The sequence below is a fragment of the Cydia strobilella genome, chromosome 17 (genome assembly GCF_947568885.1).
Source record: "Cydia strobilella chromosome 17, ilCydStro3.1, whole genome shotgun sequence".
Taxonomy (NCBI): Eukaryota; Metazoa; Arthropoda; class Insecta; order Lepidoptera; family Tortricidae; genus Cydia; species Cydia strobilella.
In genome coordinates this window covers 3,199,787-3,219,191 of record NC_086057.1, presented here as the reverse complement: position 1 = coordinate 3,219,191, position 19,405 = coordinate 3,199,787, and the positions used below count along the sequence as shown (strand labels likewise).

General features: G+C 38.9%; 1 protein-coding gene across 1 annotated transcript; it reads left to right on the top strand.

Moving 5' to 3' along the window:
* Positions 1–5,155: 5,155 nt before the first annotated feature.
* Positions 5,156–16,182, top strand: LOC134749074 (uncharacterized). The gene is made up of 3 exons (XM_063683980.1): positions 5,156–5,463; positions 15,185–15,621; positions 16,049–16,182. Exons 1-3 carry the CDS (start codon positions 5,156–5,158, stop codon positions 16,180–16,182), a joined length of 879 nt encoding a protein of 292 aa, XP_063540050.1.
* The last annotated feature ends 3,223 nt before the right edge of the window (positions 16,183–19,405 follow it).

The following is a 19,405-nucleotide window of genomic DNA, read 5'->3' as shown; positions in this document are numbered from 1 at the left end:
TAAGTGGCATGTAACTTCATAATCATTATAGAAATGTTAAAACCTCGATAATAAAATTGCATAACTTTTAAGTAGAATCATGTCAATGTAATACTTCCGTCTAAAAATTTGCTACCGGTCACCGATAACTGATTATATCATAACTCTGATGGCCGATGGGAACAGGACAGCGCCGAGTAGGCGGGTGCTTTAGGCTCCCCTCCCCTACTAATAATAAAACATTAAACGGACACAGACGGCAAGCGGCCTGATGGCCTAACTTTGGTGCCGTGGGAGAGAGGACGATGCTTGGTCTGGGACGCCACGTGCGTCAGCACCTTCGCCGCCTCTCACATCAGTCGCACAGCACGCGCGGCCGGGGCGGCGGCTGAGTCTCAGGCGGCGGTGAAGCGCCAAAAGTATGCTCCATTGGACTCGGGGTATATTATCGTCCCTTTTGCGGTGGAAACAGCGGGCTGCTGGGGTGCTGACGCGAAACAATTTGTGCGTGACATAGGCCGTCGACTTAGACAAAAGGGAGAGGACCCCCGCTCCGAATCGTTCCTGGTGCAGAGGCTGTCCATAGCCATCCAGCGGGGTAATGCCGTGAGCATTATGGGCACTTTTGCACCGGGAGCGATAACCAACGGGGTTGACTAATAGTTACCTGATGTAATTATTTGTATTCATAGATTTAAGATTTCATAGACTGTATATAACAACTTCATCTTAATTGTTGTCTTAAATAAATAAATAAAACATTAAACATTTAAAACTTTCGCGTTTTGAACACATATTAAATCACATTTACAATCGGGTCTATCAAATAAATAATAAATTCGCGATAGACCCGCCGAATTGTAAATATGATTTAATATGAATAAAACATTAAGTTTGATAAAGTGCCCGATCGTTTTAAAAGTCGCGTTCAAACGCTTTGCCTTAGACTGTACAAAATGCTTCAATTAATTTTCAAAGTTAGCTTTGCACTAATCGATTTTCCTGACTTTCTTATTAGTGAAGTTAAACTTTCGCTTTGACAATTCAGCGTTAGTTTTAAACGAGTCTCGGTTATTATTATTTTTTAATACAGACTAGTGATTTGACCTAAGATGAAGCTCATTGGTCCAGTGACTGACTTGCTATTAAGAGGCCTAGAGCCCAATTCCGATTTAACAACTTGTTATGCTGAAATAAAACTATGAAATCGGATTATATTAGAGGTCAGAGGTGTAGTTTTTACATGAAAATAGTTGTAATGTATAACCAGCCTTATGAACCGATTTTGCATGTATAACCAGCCTTAAAGTTTATAATTCATTATGATTCATTATTTTTGTATGTAGGTACTTTTGCACATTGTAGTTTTTCCTTAGTCACCCGTTGACCACGAACGCTGTACAGGGTTCGAAACGTCGGGATGTATTATAAATTCAATATACGCGATATAATCCGATTTCATAGTTTTATTTCATGAGTAACTATCGCGGTAACTGAAGACAATATTATTATATGGTTTTAAACTGGTTTTGACAGGACCTTAGTGATTGGCGTGCAACTCACACACAACTTTCACCCCATGTCGCATGCGCCAATCAGCGTGAGTGATCTTCAAGGTCTATCAAAATAAGATCAAAACCGTAACATGTTGTTAAATCTGGATCGTGCTCCAGATTTGTATAATTTGTTAGGAATAAGATTACAGACGTAGGAAGCGAATGCCATTAGCAGTGTACATACATTACGAAAGACGAAGCAAGTCGTTCAGTTAAATAAATGATACCTGTTTATGTTGACTACGTACGGTTGCATTCACTTCCAGGCGTGTGTTTGATGATAGAAAAAGAAACGTGAAATGTTTTCGTGCGATTTCAGCGAATATTGACGAAAATAGTTTTTTCTCAAACATGTACATGGTATGTAATATTGATATTACGTTCTTTATATTAGGCTGGGAAGTATCACGTTTCAGGCGCGGCTAGACGAGAGGTAGTAGTAGTAGTAGTAGTAATCACTTTATTGTACACAACACAGGTTTACAAAAATAAATTATAGTAATGGAAGTACAAAGGCGAAAGGCTTTTTGGTTCGTTTATGACATTCTCCCAATACGCTATTTTTTTTTTAACCTGACGGGCTCTATGCCACTAGGGCCATTAGAGCGGTAGGACTGTGTGGGGGATGGTAGCCTGGGGAAAATCCAGGACCCTTCCGCATCACACGAGACGGTTTTGCTATGCTGGAATACTCCTAGAGTAAAAAAAAAAACAATAAACGATATTTGATTTATATATATAGTTGGTCAAGCAAATCTTGTCAGTAAATAAGAACAAAAAAAACTATACTCATCCTTTTCTTTTGGGTGTTAGTACTAGTGTAAGACAAAGATAGTATGATTCTCTCTGTCTATGTTTGAAATAAGACAGTCCTTTGACAAACTATATACCTATATTAAACGTATGAGAAAAGCACTATACATACATCGGCGTGAAAACGGGTTGTCGGCCTCATAACTATACGGCCTCACTACGTTCGGCCGTATATTCTATTCGGCCGGCAACCCCTTCCTTCCCGGCCTCTGTAGTAATGTACTAAAACATATCCAAGTACGAAGAGACTAGACGTTGGTGTTTTAAAGGCTTCGTGATTTGATTTTGACAGCTGGATCATTACCAAAAAGCTTGGCGCTCTACTGAATCCAAATCTGCTAATTGATAGGTATCTACTTGACGGAGCTGGTAGGCAAGCATATTCTTTGCACAAGCTTTCTTGTTCTTGGTATAGATAGGTAAAAATAGGGCGTGCATGTACCGCTTTACTAAGATAAATTTAGATTTTTTGCTTACATTTTTAGCCTAGGTTCAATAGTGTTACAACCTTGTGTTGTATATTTGAATACTCACCATTGATGATTCACCAAGTAACTGGTTGGTCACTGTTATAAGAATATTTTCAAAAATTTAACCAACGGGAAACACACATAGACTACATCCGCAATATAGGTGAAAATCTTCTATTTTTGTGTGTCATAGTTTTCTGCAAGTGGTAATACTTTTGGCAAAATGCTTCGAGAAAGTGAATAGGTCACATTACGAGCACTTTTTCGCTGAAGTCAAAGTTGGAAAATTCTTTCTTATAGAATCGTTTTATCTCTCAGTACTAGATGCAAGCAAGCATATTCTGCGTCGGCAAAACCGTGCCAAATTTCTTACGAAAATAGTTTAGTAGGTAGCCAGTCGGCAAGACAAATTGCTGCTAAACTTTGTACATTACAGACTGCTATAGAAGCTGGGACATGGAGACCATTTTCGAAATAGTGTACTGCGCTTTTTATAATTATGTATTACTAGCTTCTACCCGAGACTTCGTCGGCGTGGGATGATGATGATTATTAGTAAAAATTCCTGCGTTCCCCGGACTTCAAACCATCTTCTTACCAAATACCAAATTTCATTTGAATCTTTTCCACGATGCGTGGCAGACAGACAGACAGACAGACTTTCGCATTTATTATTTTAGTAGAGATGATCGGATTATTTACAAACTGCTGCAAACTAAATGGGACTGTTTTAGGAAATGAATTGTCAAATCAAATGTTCGCAAATCTCTTTACCGCATAATGTAGGGCGGCAGACGTATCTACTGTCCCCCTGCATTCATTCCTCAGCCGTGCACGGAATTCGCGCGCGGACAGTAGTTGAACTGTTATATCTGCGGATACTGCGGTTAGAAAGCACAGTACACTATTTCGAAATGGTTCATAATTCATAATTCATTTATGATATCCCATGTCGAGTGTCGTGCTTGGCGTCCTGACCTCCTGACTATAGAGGTAGTTGCTGTTAACCTGTAACCTCTTACTAATCGGCTGAACCTAAGCCAAGATAGGTCTAGATTAAGAGAAGAAACTATAGCAATATTTTTTGTGTGACCGTTTATTTCATATTTAAATAAATAAATAAAATTTAGTTCAAAAACTAAAGGGGTCCACTGACTATCAGTCCGCTGGACGATATCGGCCTGTCAGTTGTTCGGAACTGTCAAATTTTTGTTCTAACTGACATGCCGATATCGTCCGGCGGACTGATAGTCAGTGGGCCCCTTTAAACCCAGCTACTGAAAAATTGTGCTCTAAAAAGTATGAAACAAGTAAAAAAATTCATCTCAAAATCGCATAATTATAGAAAATATTTTATATTTACTATTTTTTAAATAAGAGATAATTCAGAGGATAGCCGTGGTCGTATGCGACTTACCCATTTAACAACACAATAGGTACAGTAAGTACATAACTATTTAAGAACTATACGACATTATACATATATTACACAATTTGACTCAGTCCCACATTAAGCTCAATAAGGTTTGTATTGTGGGTACTCAGACAACGATATAATTATGTAATATATATGATATATAATGACTTCTTTAGCATGAGGGCACCTTCGGTGCCCCGCATTGTACCGTGCTCCATAAGTCGGGCTATGCCTGACTCTTTTAGTATGCCCGCCATTGTAGCGAAATCAAAACCCTCCTTTTGCTTTGCGGGTAAAGTAATCGGGTAATAAAGTTAATATCAGTAACGGATTCAACGTTCTAATAGCGACAGTAATGTGGCAACGACATCAAGAGCATTCCATGGGGCTGTCCCGTACAAACGCATTTTATGTCATGTATTACAACTTTTTAATCGGCGTTTAAAGCCGACGATTATTTTTATGTGCATATTTCTGAACATTTGTCACAGAAACAGAAACTCCTAGAAAATTCGCGTTTGTACGGGACAACGGTAGACAATTTCATGGAATGCTCCATCAACTCAATTTTTCAAGGAAATTGACAGTAATATCGCCATGCTATAATGTTGCAGCCAGTGTTGGCCGAACGTTAATTGCAATTAACCATTAACCAGTACAAATTGAACCGTAACCCGTAACGGACGGTTACAATTAGCGGTTCAATTTGTACTGGTAATGGTTAATTGCATTAACGTTTCGGCCAACACTGGTTGCAGCCGTAAAGTTGCATTAAGGTGACTGTCCATTTCCGACCGCAGCTGCACTAGCGTCGCGACGTTACTGGTGCGACATTACTGCTGCGGCGAAAGCCGCGGTGACTGCTGCTGTTGCAGCGTGCAGTTGACATAACCAACGTTCGTCAGTTGCTTGTCATCATCATGTCGGATATATACAATAATAATTTTTTGTTATATCTTCTAAATGAAGAAGCGTCTGATGATCTAGTGATGCTTCGTGCGAGACGCAAAAGAAACCCAGTACGTCCATTCTACAGGTGCCGTCCCACCGAGGGAGCGTACACAATATTAATAAAAAACCAGCTGTCAAGCGACGATTATTTATTTCGCCAATATTGCCGTCTAAATAAACAGCAATTTAACTTTGTGTTAGGCCAAATAATTGACGAAATTCAACCAAAATACCAGAGAGCAATCAATGCCGAGGAAAAATTATTTTTAACGTTAAGGTAAGTTTACATTTTGAAACCTTCCCTATCCTCTTGAATAAATGCATGACCACTACCACTACCCGATATGCCAGCGGGAATCGTTGAATTTGTGACGCATACGGAGTGCGCGGTCACGAAAGTATCACGTACTTACCTAATCGGCCGTAAGAAAGCCTAATACGGCATCGCGCAGCGTCAACGATACGTGGACACTGCCAGCGGAGTTTTTAAGTCTGCGACGATCGTCCCCTCAAAACTATAGGCCAGGCCGCATCTTCACAGCCCGTTTACTTCATGCGCAGTGCGAAACTGGACGGGACGCTGACAGCACTGAAGGTGGTTGTCTGACGCCCTCATAGTCACCCTGTTACCATTATTCATTTCAGTGTATGGCGCTGACGTGGCATTTCATTGATTTCTGCGAAGTGGTTCACGAACCTACGGGTTCCGGAAATGGCGATGTGTCACGGAAATAGTACATTTCGATTCTAGTGCGGAAAGTGTGTCACTACCTTACGAATACCGAGATATCTTGCCACGAGCCGAGCTCGGGACGAGTGAAGAATGACATTTCCGCACGTGTATCGAACGACGTTTTTTTTAATACAGTTGCGAAAAAATAAGGAAAACAAAAGTAAGGAATAAAAAAAATATCGAATTTTGCCTTTGGAAACTTAGCTTGCAGCAAGAAAAAACCGCCTCTTCTTTGACAGGCGTTTCGGCAGCTATTCCTACCTCTACCTTCCATAGCTATTCCGTTCCATTCAAACAACTTATTAAGAACGGTTTTTCAATATTCAATATTAAAAATTAACGTGTTATAATGATGAAGAGGTAAGTAATAAAATATGAAATATGTATATTTTTCGTATTCTTACATTACTTATTATTTTGATTACGACGTTTAAAGGAAACTAATATTAACCCTCATCAATAAGTAGTCATGAATTGGAACAAGTATAAATTAAAAAAAAATGGAAAGTAAAAAGCACTATTATTTACAACGACGGGACTTAATCGCGTAAAATAAGTATTAAACCCACCTCCGACGTTTCGAGGACGGCGTTGTCCCCGTGGTGGGTTTAATACTTATTTTACGCGATTAAGTCCCGTCGTTGTAAATAATAATGAGTAAAAATCGTGAAAGTTTAAATCAGTGTAAAAAGCACTAGTTCGCGAATACCAACTTTCCGTACGCTAAACAGCTACGTAAAGTAGCACTTTTTGAGCAACTGTATTAAAAATATATTGCCGATGATGGGCAGGCCCTGATAGATATTCGTTCGGTGTTAGCACTACTTTATTACAGATTTATCTTTCTCAGTTACCAAACACATATGTGTTATTATTATTAGCATTACTGTGTCTAAAATACATCAAATTGTGCGAACATATTTTCTATAATGTCAATATACAATCATGGTTGAAATGTATTTGAAACACAATAAAATATACACAATTCTCATCTACTTTGAAAGAGCAGGTAATGTCAATATCCAAGGAAGAAAAATGAGGTCTACATTTGTATGGAGAAGTGATCATTCCCTTTCCTCTTAAAAACATTTCATCTACCTGATTCGGTCAAGTTATAAGGGAACACAAACAAATTATAGCCAGCATGACCTAAATGTAGTATGGTGCTTTACGCACACTAGCGTCCCCTCCTTTCCCACAGACGCAACCCCCCCTTTTAGCATGACATATCTGATGACGGTTTTATTAATTTTTGAGAAAAGTATTAGAGTTAGGAATAAAGTGTCTAGGTACGAAATAATCCTTCATAAATTTTAAATAAAAAAGGTTATATGCAACTTTTGGTTAGATAAGACTCGAATACTTTAATAAAACTTGTATTTTTCAAAAGTGAGTTTTACATAATAAACTGATTATTACTAAAATATTTCATTTTAAATAAAAGTGAGCCTCATATGCTTCAATGAACCTTATAAAATATGGTAAATGTCGCTTTAGGTAAATACTGAAAAACAGAATAACTGAAAATAACAATTTAATTGAAAATTGAAACAATTAGGTACATCCTTACTCACTTTAAAATAAAATATTAAACCTCTTATTTTACAAAATAACCAACAGAATTCGACTTAATTTAGTTTATATTTAAATACCTAAAAATAAAATATTACTTTACATAATACATAGGTAACAACAACAAACATAATACTGATATTCCTCTTAGTTTTAGTATAAAGCGCGCGTTAGCCGAAGCGGTCGGACGTGTCGTTGTGCATAAGTTGGTCTACGGTTCGCAATTTGTGTTAATTAGTCTCCAAAAAAATGTCAACAAAGTGTAACGGTTGTGGTGAACCTATATTTACGATACAGTTTATGGAGTGTTCAAATCAAAAGTGTAATAAAATGTATGATTTGAAATGTCTCGCTATTCAGCCGGAGAACTTTGACAATTTCACCGAAGACTACAAGGATTCATGGGTCTGCCCGGAGTGTTCGTGTTTAAAGCCGAAAGGCGATAATTCCAACACTCCCATCCGGAACCCTGGAGCTTTGAACCAGACATATATCACCAGCGCATTTGTAAATACACAGCGCGGTAGTCGTCCGACATCACGAACAGCAAGTCCAATGCCAGTTCAAAATAATGATACTGAGCTACTTACAGAACTACGGGGCCTTCGGCAAGAAATAGTGGTGCGTCTGGAGGAACAGGATAATCAATTTAAACAGCTTGAATCACTTTTTATCGACACTAAAAACGAATTACTAAATCAAATGAAAGTACTCGAAGAAAAAATCTCAAACATGAGTAGGCTGCAGACAGTAACACAGTGTGTGGAACAACAGTATCCAGGACCACCGTTAGACACTGCCAATAAGGATAACAATAATGCATTATCATTCGCCGACGCGGTAACTCGCAACAAAAAACAAGGTAGGCGGCGTAAGATCTCCCCGGCAACAGCGGCACCGGACAGCGGCGATAAGTGTGTGGCCATGAAATCAGCGGTTGAACCGCTCATCGTGTGTAACAGCGTGGATACTCTGTTGGATGGGGTGGAGTCTCAGCCTACTAATATTGAGTCAAAGGATACCAGTGGCGATAATAAGTCAAAGAAGGCAGTTAGTAGGAAAAAGACTTTTATGACGGGCGAAAACACATCATCTGGAATTCGGGCCTCGGAACGCAAGAAACATTTACATGTATGGAGGTTAGCGCTCGACACAACATTGGAACAAGTCGAGACACTTGTAATGAATGAGTGTGGATCAGGAATAAGTGTTAAAGTTCAGAAAATCAAACACAAACATGAAAGGGACTACGCTTCATTTATTATAGGAGTGCCGGAAAATATGTTCCAAGTTATAAATCAACCGACGGTATGGCCCCACGGATCCCAGTTTAGTGAATGGTTGTGGTTTCGCGGATCAAAGTATGAAACGGAAGGAAAGTAGATCGCTTGATTTTTTTTACCAAAATGTGAGAGGGTTAAGGACAAAAACATCAAATTTTCTATGTTTTTTGGAATCTTCCTCGTTTGATTTCTATGCGATAACGGAAACTGGCTGCAACGATTCGATTTACGACGCCGAAATAATTCCACCTACTTTTCATGTTGTGCGGTGTGACCGGACCGATGGCCGCAAGCAAGGCGGGGTACTTTTCGTGGCCACACCACGATATGAACTACGAGAAGTTAAAAATGATGTTAACTTAAGTAATTATCAGTTTGAAATGGTGTGTGTAACCGTTCATTTGCGATGTAATTTTATGTTTGCTTGCTGTGTGGTTTATATCCCTCCTCAAGCGGATGAGAACGAATATTTTACTATGTTTAGACTCATAGAAAATATATGTAAAAAATATAAGGGTAATCTCATCGTACTCGGTGATTTTAACTTGTACTCTTGTAACAGTAATGTTGCATCATATTATGAATATTTATTGGCTTTTTGTGAGTTCGAACAGAGTAATCAGATACCTAATTGCAACGACAGACAACTCGATCTCGTGCTCGTGGGCGCGGGCGTGCGCGGCGCCGTGCGCGTGCGCGCGGCCGGCGACGACGAGTGTATGCAGCCCGTGGACGCGTACCACCCGCCGCTTGTCGCCGGCATCGCCGCGCCCGCGCCTGCTGCCGGGGCCGGCGCCCGCGCGCCAGAGTCCGACTCAGGTTTGGACTCTAATTTAGACTGGCTTTGCAATAGCTGGAATTTTTATAAGGCTAATTTCCCTATGCTATATCATTCGTTGGCAAACTTAGAATGGAGTAATTTATATATTATCGACGACCCTAATGAAGTAGTGGATTATTTCTATAACAAGATTAATAAAGTTATGGATGAATGTGTTCCTATCAAAAAGCGAAAGCATGTAAATTCTAGGTATTCTTACCCAGAGTGGTACACGGCTGAGCTCATTCGCGACATTAAACGTAAACACACATTGCATAAACAATATAAAATGAGTAAAACCGATTACAATTATGAGTTATTTTCAAAGTGTAGGGCTGCTGTAAAGAATGCAATAAAAGCAGCACATGAAGCTTACATGGACCGCGTTCAGAAACATTTAGCAAGGGAACCTAAAGCTTTTTGGGATTTTATAAGAAGTAAGAGGGGGAACGTAATAAAAAGAAAGCTGGTAGTGAACGGACGCCAACTATCGGATCAGGAATGTGCTAGGGAATTTGCCACTTTCTTTGAATCAGTTTACAATCCAAACCCGGCTCGGTTGGAAGTTGAGGCGGCGGACGCCTCCTCAACGGCGAGCAGCGCGAGGGTGCACGTCGCGAGCCTGGAGCTGGCGGAGGTGCAGCGGGCCCTGGCAGCGCTCCAACCCAAGCGGTCCGCGGGTCCAGATGGTATCCCACCTTACATTTTTAAGGACTGTCGTATTGTTCTGGCTGAGCCTTTGCATTATATTTTTAATACTTGCCTTCAATCTAAAATGTTTCCTGACAGGTGGAAGTTAACCAGGGTGGTACCTGTACCGAAAGGTCGCGGCGGACCGAATACCAGCGATTACCGACCGATAGCAGTATTGTGTACGGTCGCTAAGGTATTTGAGTCTGCGATTTACCAATCGGTTCAGGCCCAAGCTAGCTGCATAATGTCTGATGCGCAATATGGCTTCCGGAAGGCGCGCAGTACCACAGGTAACCTATTGCATCTCATGGTCAATATAGTGCCGGCAGTGGATGCAGGAGACCAGGTGGATGTGGCATACTTCGACTTCCGGAAGGCATTCGATACCGTCGACCATGATGTTTTACTCGTGAAATTGGCAAGCGCGGGTTTCACTCCACATACTCTTACTTTCCTTGCCAGCTATATAAGTAACAGGCGCCAGTATGTGGACTGTGCTGGTCACGTGTCAGAACCATATTTCACGAAGTCTGGCGTAAGTCAGGGGAGCAATTTGGGCCCCTTAGAGTTCATTTTAATGATAAATGACCTTCCTGACGTTGTTAAAGATTCCATTTGTCTACTCTTTGCTGATGACCTCAAGCTTGTCCGCAGAGTTAATGACAGCTCTGATTGTATTAAATTACAAGAGGACATACACCGAGTGGTCAAATGGAGTCAAACGTATAGGTTAAATTTTAACGTGTCAAAGTGCGCCATTGTCTCATTCACCAGATCTCGGAATCCACTTTGCTACCAATATGTGTTAGGAGAGTCACCGATGCAGCGCGTCGGCGAAGTGAAGGACTTAGGGGTGCTGCTGAAGTCCGATCTCACCTTTCGAGACCATATTGTTTCAGTATGTAAGAAGGCTTTCCGAAATCTGGGGTTTGTAATGAGGCAGGCTCATGGGTTTACTAATATTAACGCGATACGTGTCTTGTACGAGGCAATAGTCAGGAGTCACTTGGAGGGTAATGCGGCAATCTGGAGTCCACACGAGTCAAAATATAGGTTAATGTTGGAACGCATCCAAAATAAATTTATTAGATTTATATATTTAAAATTATACGGAGTATACCCTTTTTATCCGTTAAAGTATCCTACGTTGTTCGTGTTAGGAATGGTAGGATACAATAAACTAGAAGTTAGAAGGGAGCTGGAGCTAGCTTCATATATATTTAAGTTGGTGCGGGGCAAGTTGTGCAACCCTGGAGTCCTGGCAGAGGTGCGTTTGAACGTACCAGATCGGTATGTGTGGCGGCGGCGGCGGCCGAGCCTGCTGGCCGAGCCGCTCGCTCGAACGCAACTCCTTCGCCAGGCCCCCTTTACGCGCGCAATTCGGACCCTTAATAGAGTAGCGATCGAGTTAGATTTGTTCTCTTGTTCTTTGAACGAACTCACAAGGGCTACGCTTTACGTATTGTGCTACTGTAATCTGTAAGCTAATGTATTGTACCTATTTTTTTTGTGTCAATTTCCATACTGTCGAATTAGGATTTCCTGTAATTGATGGTTGTGTGTATGTAAATAAATAAAAAAAAAAAAAAAAAAAAATATTTGAAAATTAAGCCTATGACAAGTAAATTCATTCTTTAAAAAGTTTTATCATCGTCAATCTGCAGATTGATGAAAATATTATGGGATATAAATCTGAAAGTAACAACCATTGTAACAGAATCTGAAGAGTTGTTCCGTGAAAATAAAATTATAATACCTAGCAATTGAATGAATGTTAGTACCTACTATGGCTCTTAGGGCTCTTACACGTGGTGAAGCTGGTGGGGCAGATATCCTTTATCGCTAAAATTATAACCATAATATTATATTCTTAGGATTTCTCCTACTCTTTATATTAGATTATCAAAATATTCGTTACATTCTCATATTTCGCCTGACAAATTAGTTTGCCAGAAGTGTAGATGTAGGTCTTACATAACTACAATTTTCCGTCTATGAGTTTCTGAATTTACCACTATGCAATACTGGTGATAACGTTTGCGGTACATTGCTGGAGCTCGAAAATCTGTCTGGGTTATCAGAAAATGATGAGCTACAAATGTCTGTAGGTATTGTTGAATGAAAACCGGTTGAGTAATTGGAGATGGATGAGAATCTCGGTGTTTCCAGTGAACTAGTCGCAGCCATAATTTCGTATTTCGCCAGGATATTACTTATGTCCAGCTTTGCTTTTGCCTTCGTTATTGTAGGTAGACTCCTCAACACTTCCCCAAGATGACTGCAAAACATATCAACGTCGTCAGTCTTCTTCATTGTAATGGACTTAATTAAGGCACTGCGTTCCTTTTCCCTTTCTTGTAAAATACTCATTAGGTCATCATTATTGGATCGTCTTTTACTTGGTTTGGATGTTTTGTTGACATTGCTTTTTGTTGGCAATGTAGTGGGCTCTGTTGCATTCGACGCATTATAATTCTGTTTTATAATTCTTATATTCGACTCACTGCATTGTTCAGCATTGTGCATGAGCATGGTTTCTTGCGAACCATTAATTTCTTCTATCACTACATCGGGTAAAATATAATCCTGGCTTACTTCAGTCAATGTACCGTGTTGAATATCCTCTTCCACTCTTGTATCGTATTCTTCTTCCGATTTATTTTGTGTCGGTGTAACACTTGAACCTCCAACTCGATGTTGGGGAATGCTGTCCAAGAATGATAGTAAAATGTGTCTCCTATCCTTATTGGGTCTTGAAGCAGCAGACCCTGTAGTGCCTTTACGTTTTTTTTTAAATCGTTGGTAGCTATCCCGTATGCATTTCCATTTTTTTTTACAATCTTCAGCTGCAAATAAGAAATAATTTAGCGGAGTAGAGTAGTAAAGTATAAAAAGGAACAGTCTCCACATAATCGCGTCACTCATCATTGTTGTCACAATCATGATAGCTTTGAGTAATTACACCTGTTAATAATTTAATGTAATTTAATATAATACTCGTTAGAATAGTAATTATTCGGCTTGGCACCGACTTCAAACGTTTCAGTTGCTAGCGCATATAAAAAGGGATAATATTTTATTTTATCCTTTTTTTTAAGTTTGTATTACTTTTTTAAGATTAATTTTTGACGTCCTGTCTGGTCTAGTGGATATGGTCCTGGGTTCGAATCCCGGTAAGGGCATTTATTTGTAAGTCATGGATGTTTTCTATGTATTTAAGTATTTGTATATTATAACAGCTTTGAATGATTCACGATTATTTTCACTAGACTTATATTGACTGGGATATGACAATACAAAAGGTAATCACGGTTCATATCCCGGTCAATATAAGTTCTTGTATTATATATATATATTGTTGTCTGATTACCCACATCTCAATAGTGGAAGCCGCTCGACCCCAATTTCAAAGAAAAACCGCAAATCGATGTACAGGTTAGCCGTTTGGCACACGTATACTAGAGGTCAATACAAAATTTTTGACCCACAGTTTCTAAAAAAAATCCCTTAGGAGGGGAATGCTGAAACATTATTTTTTTTGTATGGAAAAACATTTTTTTTTAAACCTATCGTGTGTGGTATCATACGAAAGGGCTTCTTGAGGCGATTCTAAAAATATATCACATCATTACATTTCAGCCATTTGTTTAAAATTAAAACAAAAAGAATTTAAAAAACATACCAAGTTTGGGTTTCTCCAGATACGATATGGCTGATTTTTTTTGTACAATATATCACAAATGATACGTGATATTCCCATATCCAACCCCTAAAAAAGGAATTTTGAAAACAATATAATTAACAATATTTTTTTTAATTTTTCAATTTTATAAAGTGACACAGTTCTACTTCAATAGCTATTTAACGAGACTTATGGAACTGTACTGCAGATGCGGTACATATTAATCATAAAATGATACGTAATATCCATATATCCAACGGGAAATACCTCTTTAACCCTTTAACTACGGCTTTTCATCAGTTGTGTCAAAAACTAAACAAACTATACCAACTGATGAAAAGGCGCAGTTAAAGGGTTAAAGAGGTATTTCCCGTTTAATATATGGATATTACGTATCATTTAATGATTAATATGTACCGTATCTGCAGTACAGCTCCATAAGTCTCGTAAAACAGGTATTGAAGTAGAACTGTGTCACTTTGTAAAATTGAAAAAAAAATATGTTAATGATATTATTTTCAAAATTGCTTTCTTGGGGTTAGATATGAGGATATCACGTATCATTTGTACAAAAAAAATCTACCCCATCGTATCTGGAGGAGTCCAAACTTGTTATGTTTTGAAAATTATTTTTGTTTTAATAAAAAAAAATGGCTGAAATGTAATGATGAGGTATATTTTTAGAATCGCCTCAAAAAGCCCTTTCGTATGATACCACACACGATAGGTTAAAAAAATATATTTTTTTAATAAAAAAATAAATGTTTCAGCACTACCCTCCTTAGGGAATTTTTTTTAGGAACTGCAGGTCAAAAATTTTGTTTTGACCTCTAGTATGCGTGTGCCAAACCGCTAACCTGTACATCGATTTGCGGTTTTTATATGGGATCGGCTTTCACTACAAGCCTTATTGAGTTTACTATGGGACTTAGTCAATTTGTGTAAGAATGTCCTTATAATATTTATATTTATTTATTTTTAAGTACCAAATATACCTATGCAATAAAGAAATAATGTACCTATCGATGCATAATTTACAAGTTATTTTGGCAAGTAGAAGTTACATATTTTAATTATTTATCTATGACTGACTTATCGATAATAGAGCTATCAATATTTCATTTTCTCAAGCACTTGTTTTTGTCACAAAAACATAGGTATTATGTGTGAAAAGTTTTTCAAATGTATACCTACCTAACTAATTATTTGTTACAGATTTTTGGCTTCAGGAGAAACATTCAGGTCATTGTCACTGGCATATCGGATATCAGAATCCTACATAGCGCGTATAGTAAAACATGTGCTGAACGTCATGAGACAAAAACTAGTTCCACTTTTAATGAAGCCTCCTTCACCCAACGATTTCAAAAGGATTGAACAAGAGTTTTGGCACAGGTGGAACGTACCTAATTGCGCTGGAGGAATAGACGGAAAGCACTGTCGAATTAGAGCCCCTAAAAACTCTGGATCGTTATTTTTTAATTATAAAAATTACTACTCGATTGTGCTGCTGGCTATTGTTGACGCAAATTGCAAGTTTGTAGCAGTTGATGTTGGGGCATACGGAAAGGAATCGGATAATGGCATATTCCAAAAATCATCAATGGGGAAAAAAATAATGACCAGTACGTTCGGTATACCCCCACCGAAATGTTTGCCGGGAACTGACACATTATTGCCACATTTTTTGGTTGGGGACGAAGCTTTCGCTCTTTCTACTTATATGATGAAACCCTACGCTAGAACAGCGGCAAGACTCGATAGGGATAAAGAAATCTATAACTATAGAATATGCAGAGCCCGAAGGGTGACGGAAAATGCGTTTGGATTGTTAAGTCAGGTATTCAGGGTATTTTATACACCTGTAGCTGTGGCTCCAGATGTAGTGGACGATTTGATATTTACAGCGTGTTATTTACACAATCTATTACGGGATGGGCACCTGGAAAACAATAATTTGCCATACCACATCTACAACCCAAATGATAATACGGAAGAAAACATGTTAAATTTGGCCCGTATCGATAGTAGAATCTGTGCATTTGAAGCCCGAGATAAACTAAAAGATTTCTTTTGCAGCCCAATTGGCGCAGTTTCCTGGCAAGATACTATTGACCAAATATAACGGACAAAATTATTATTACCTCACGGACCTGAGTACTCCCGAGAGTCGCTCAGGGTCTACGACTCCGGCGTGTCTTCGTCGGTCGTAGTGGACCCCCAGGGGACCCCACAGGACTCTCAACTCTGGCATGCCTTCGTTGGCCGTCCAGTTAGAGCCGTTAGAGCTATATGCTCCAAGTGTGGAAGTGAAACATGCATAAGACGCGAGTTTGCACAGTGGCTGTTATCAGCCACTGGGTAGAAAGCGGCGTACACCTCTCGACACCCCTGAGCCTCGCACACCATTTTTTCCCCTGGTCGTCTTTATGACGGCATCGGCAGTTTTACGGGCCCATCTAGTCAACGGCAAGTCAACGCCTGCCTCGATAACGTGTGTTAGCATTTTGTTACAATATGCCTGCCTGCTGAGGCCGGTTTACGGATATCTATTGCTGTACCTAACCCGTGAATGGGTTCCAACAGGACAGGACAGGACATGACATCAAAGTTGTCTAAAAGGGCTTCTCCGATCGATATTGGCTAGGGGCCCACGCACGCCTCCCAAATGTCGGGGACCCCATTGTACCGAGATATGGAGAGGCATATAAATATAAATAATGATTGGGCATTCTTACACAAATTAATTATTATTTAATTTTACCTTTCAATTTGCAGATAAATAAATTGAAGCAAAATAATGATGTACTCACCATTTTTGTTAATCTCACGACCGATATCATTCCACACATTATCCTTAATAATATTACTTTTATAATATCTATGAGATGGATTATACAATATATCGTGAGAAATTACAATATTTATCAATTTTTCTTCTTCAGTGTCTGTAAAAACACTCATGTTTTTCAAGTAGCTAATGTATCATAATTACATTCCATATATATGCATTTTAACCATAAGCAGTACGTCTAATTAGAAAACAAGTTTATAAATTGCTTAATACATACTGAGCAGAATATTCGTAATTTAGTCGGTTATTATTGTTGCTCACAGGACTTCACAGGGTTTGACAACTGTTTTGACTTTGTTCTGGCAGCAAGAAGACATTATTATTACACAAATGATTTTAGATGTTTATTAATTCTCTACATGTAAAAAGTGCAATAAGCTAGGTAAGAATAATAAGTAGTATATTAATTAATTGGACCATCCAGTGAAAAAGTTAAAAATTAAATGTATTACTATTTGTGTACAGTTTTTATTTTCGCTTAACAAGTAGGAAAGAGGTGAAACATGCCGAGCGAGAACCATGACATAGACATCTGTAATTTTTTTAAATTTCTATAAGTTACGGCAAAAAAGAGTAGAAATTAAAAAGTGGCAACACTGTAGTATCGTCCCGTTTTTCTTAGATTGATTTGAAAGGGACGACACTACAGCCACTTGCTACTTTTTAATTTCTACTCTTTGCCACTTTTTAATTTCTACTCTTTTTTTGCCAGACTGTATGCTGGAATAAAAGCAGCTTTGGCAGTATAATTTTAAAAATCTGGGAAATCTTGGCGGGCGATTACTATATTTACTATGGTAAACGAAATCTAGACAAATGATACTCCTTGAAATAAAGATATTATTCCTCACCTTGGCTGGAGAACTTACAGTACATTTGGTGCTTCTTTACTGCACTAGTGCGGTAATTAGCTTATTACGTGACAATTTCAAAATTTTAAGGGCCATAGTATGTGCTGTAAAACGTTATACCATACACATGCGAATAGGTAATTCGGAACTTGTGTCTCGTGTGTTTCGGAACTCCCTTTGGTCGTGTTTTAATTTTTCGCCACTCGTTGTGAATTTCCTACTTTTCGCACTTCTATCGTAATGTACAAATATAGTGCATAATTGTTTTCCATCGTATTTTCTCGGAAACGTTCGTTTTTATCATGCTACTTCAGTCAACCTCAGTACCTTTTGTACTGAGGTTGACTGAAATAGCAAGACACATTCGCACGTTTCCGTGAAAATACTATGGAAAATAATTATGCACAACATCTGTACCTACTACATATTAAGCGATGATGGTAAATGTTTTGGCCCTGGTGCTGTGTATATGTATGCTCTACAGCAGCTTCGCATTCGAGCGATGGAAAGACAAATAAAGGAACAAACGTAAGAAGTGCTTCGCGTTTGAAGCTGACCTTACTAGTCAGTTCGTAGTTTTGTAAGGTCAGCTTTTTGTCATAAGAAATTTATCAAGAAATCGGAGTAGTTGGTTAAAAAAATAAGGAAGCCACAGAATACAGAAATGAGGGCTATCGTTTTTTTGCTCACCAGTTGGCGCCTCTGTTGATGGTGGTCCAAAAGACTATAGAACAGCTGTCAGTCATTGAAGTGACAAGTGACATTTGACATTTCGAACTATGGAAAAGACCACCATCTACACTAGCGCCTCTAGCGGCGAATTCATACGCGTTAGCCCTCATTGATAACGTATAGTGTGACATAAAATAGTAGAAATTAATTAAAATGGAACAAAAAAATTCCATACTACTTGTTGCCATGTTTAAGCATTTTACGTCAAAAATGTGACAGTTACGTAGGAAGTGGCGCCCTCAATAATTTTCTACAATTTCTTGTTGGACTATAGTAAAATTATAGATTGGCCAGGGACTGTCTCATTTGAAACATAAACAGAGAGAATTATACTATCTTTGTCTTAGGCTAGTACTAGCACTCAAAATGTTTTTATTTACTGACAAATTAGGTTTGCCAGGCTAAAGTTATCTCTCCGGATTTGACGCTCTCTTATTCAGACCTATCATTCTCTGTGATACGGCTCAATATAGGTTAGCAATAAAATTAACAGATAAACAATCCCGATAGTACCTACTCATATACTTACTTTACTCTTTGACCTACTCGATCGGGGTTGTTTATCCGTGGGTGTAAACTCCTTACAACGTAGCGGTTATATCCTCCTTGCTAGAACTAGTAATATCTGTGACCAAAGACATTTCAGTGCAGGTGACAGATTTGACGTGCGGTCTGCAGCCGCAGTTGCATAATACACCAAATACGCAAAAATCACCATGCTACGTGCAGTCGGTATCGTCATTCATTTTACTATGGAAATTGACAATAAGACCGACGCGTTCAGGCCGCTGCAGTAGTGTCGGAGCAGTAGTGGAGCTGCGGTTCCAAAATACGTTAAAATCACCATATTACGTGCAGTCGATATCGTCATTCATTTTACTATGGAAATTGACAATAAGACCGACGCGTTCAGGCCGCTGCAGTAGTGTCGGAGCAGTAGTGGAGCTGCGGTTCCAAAATACGTTAAAATCACCATATTACGTGCAGTCGATATCGTCA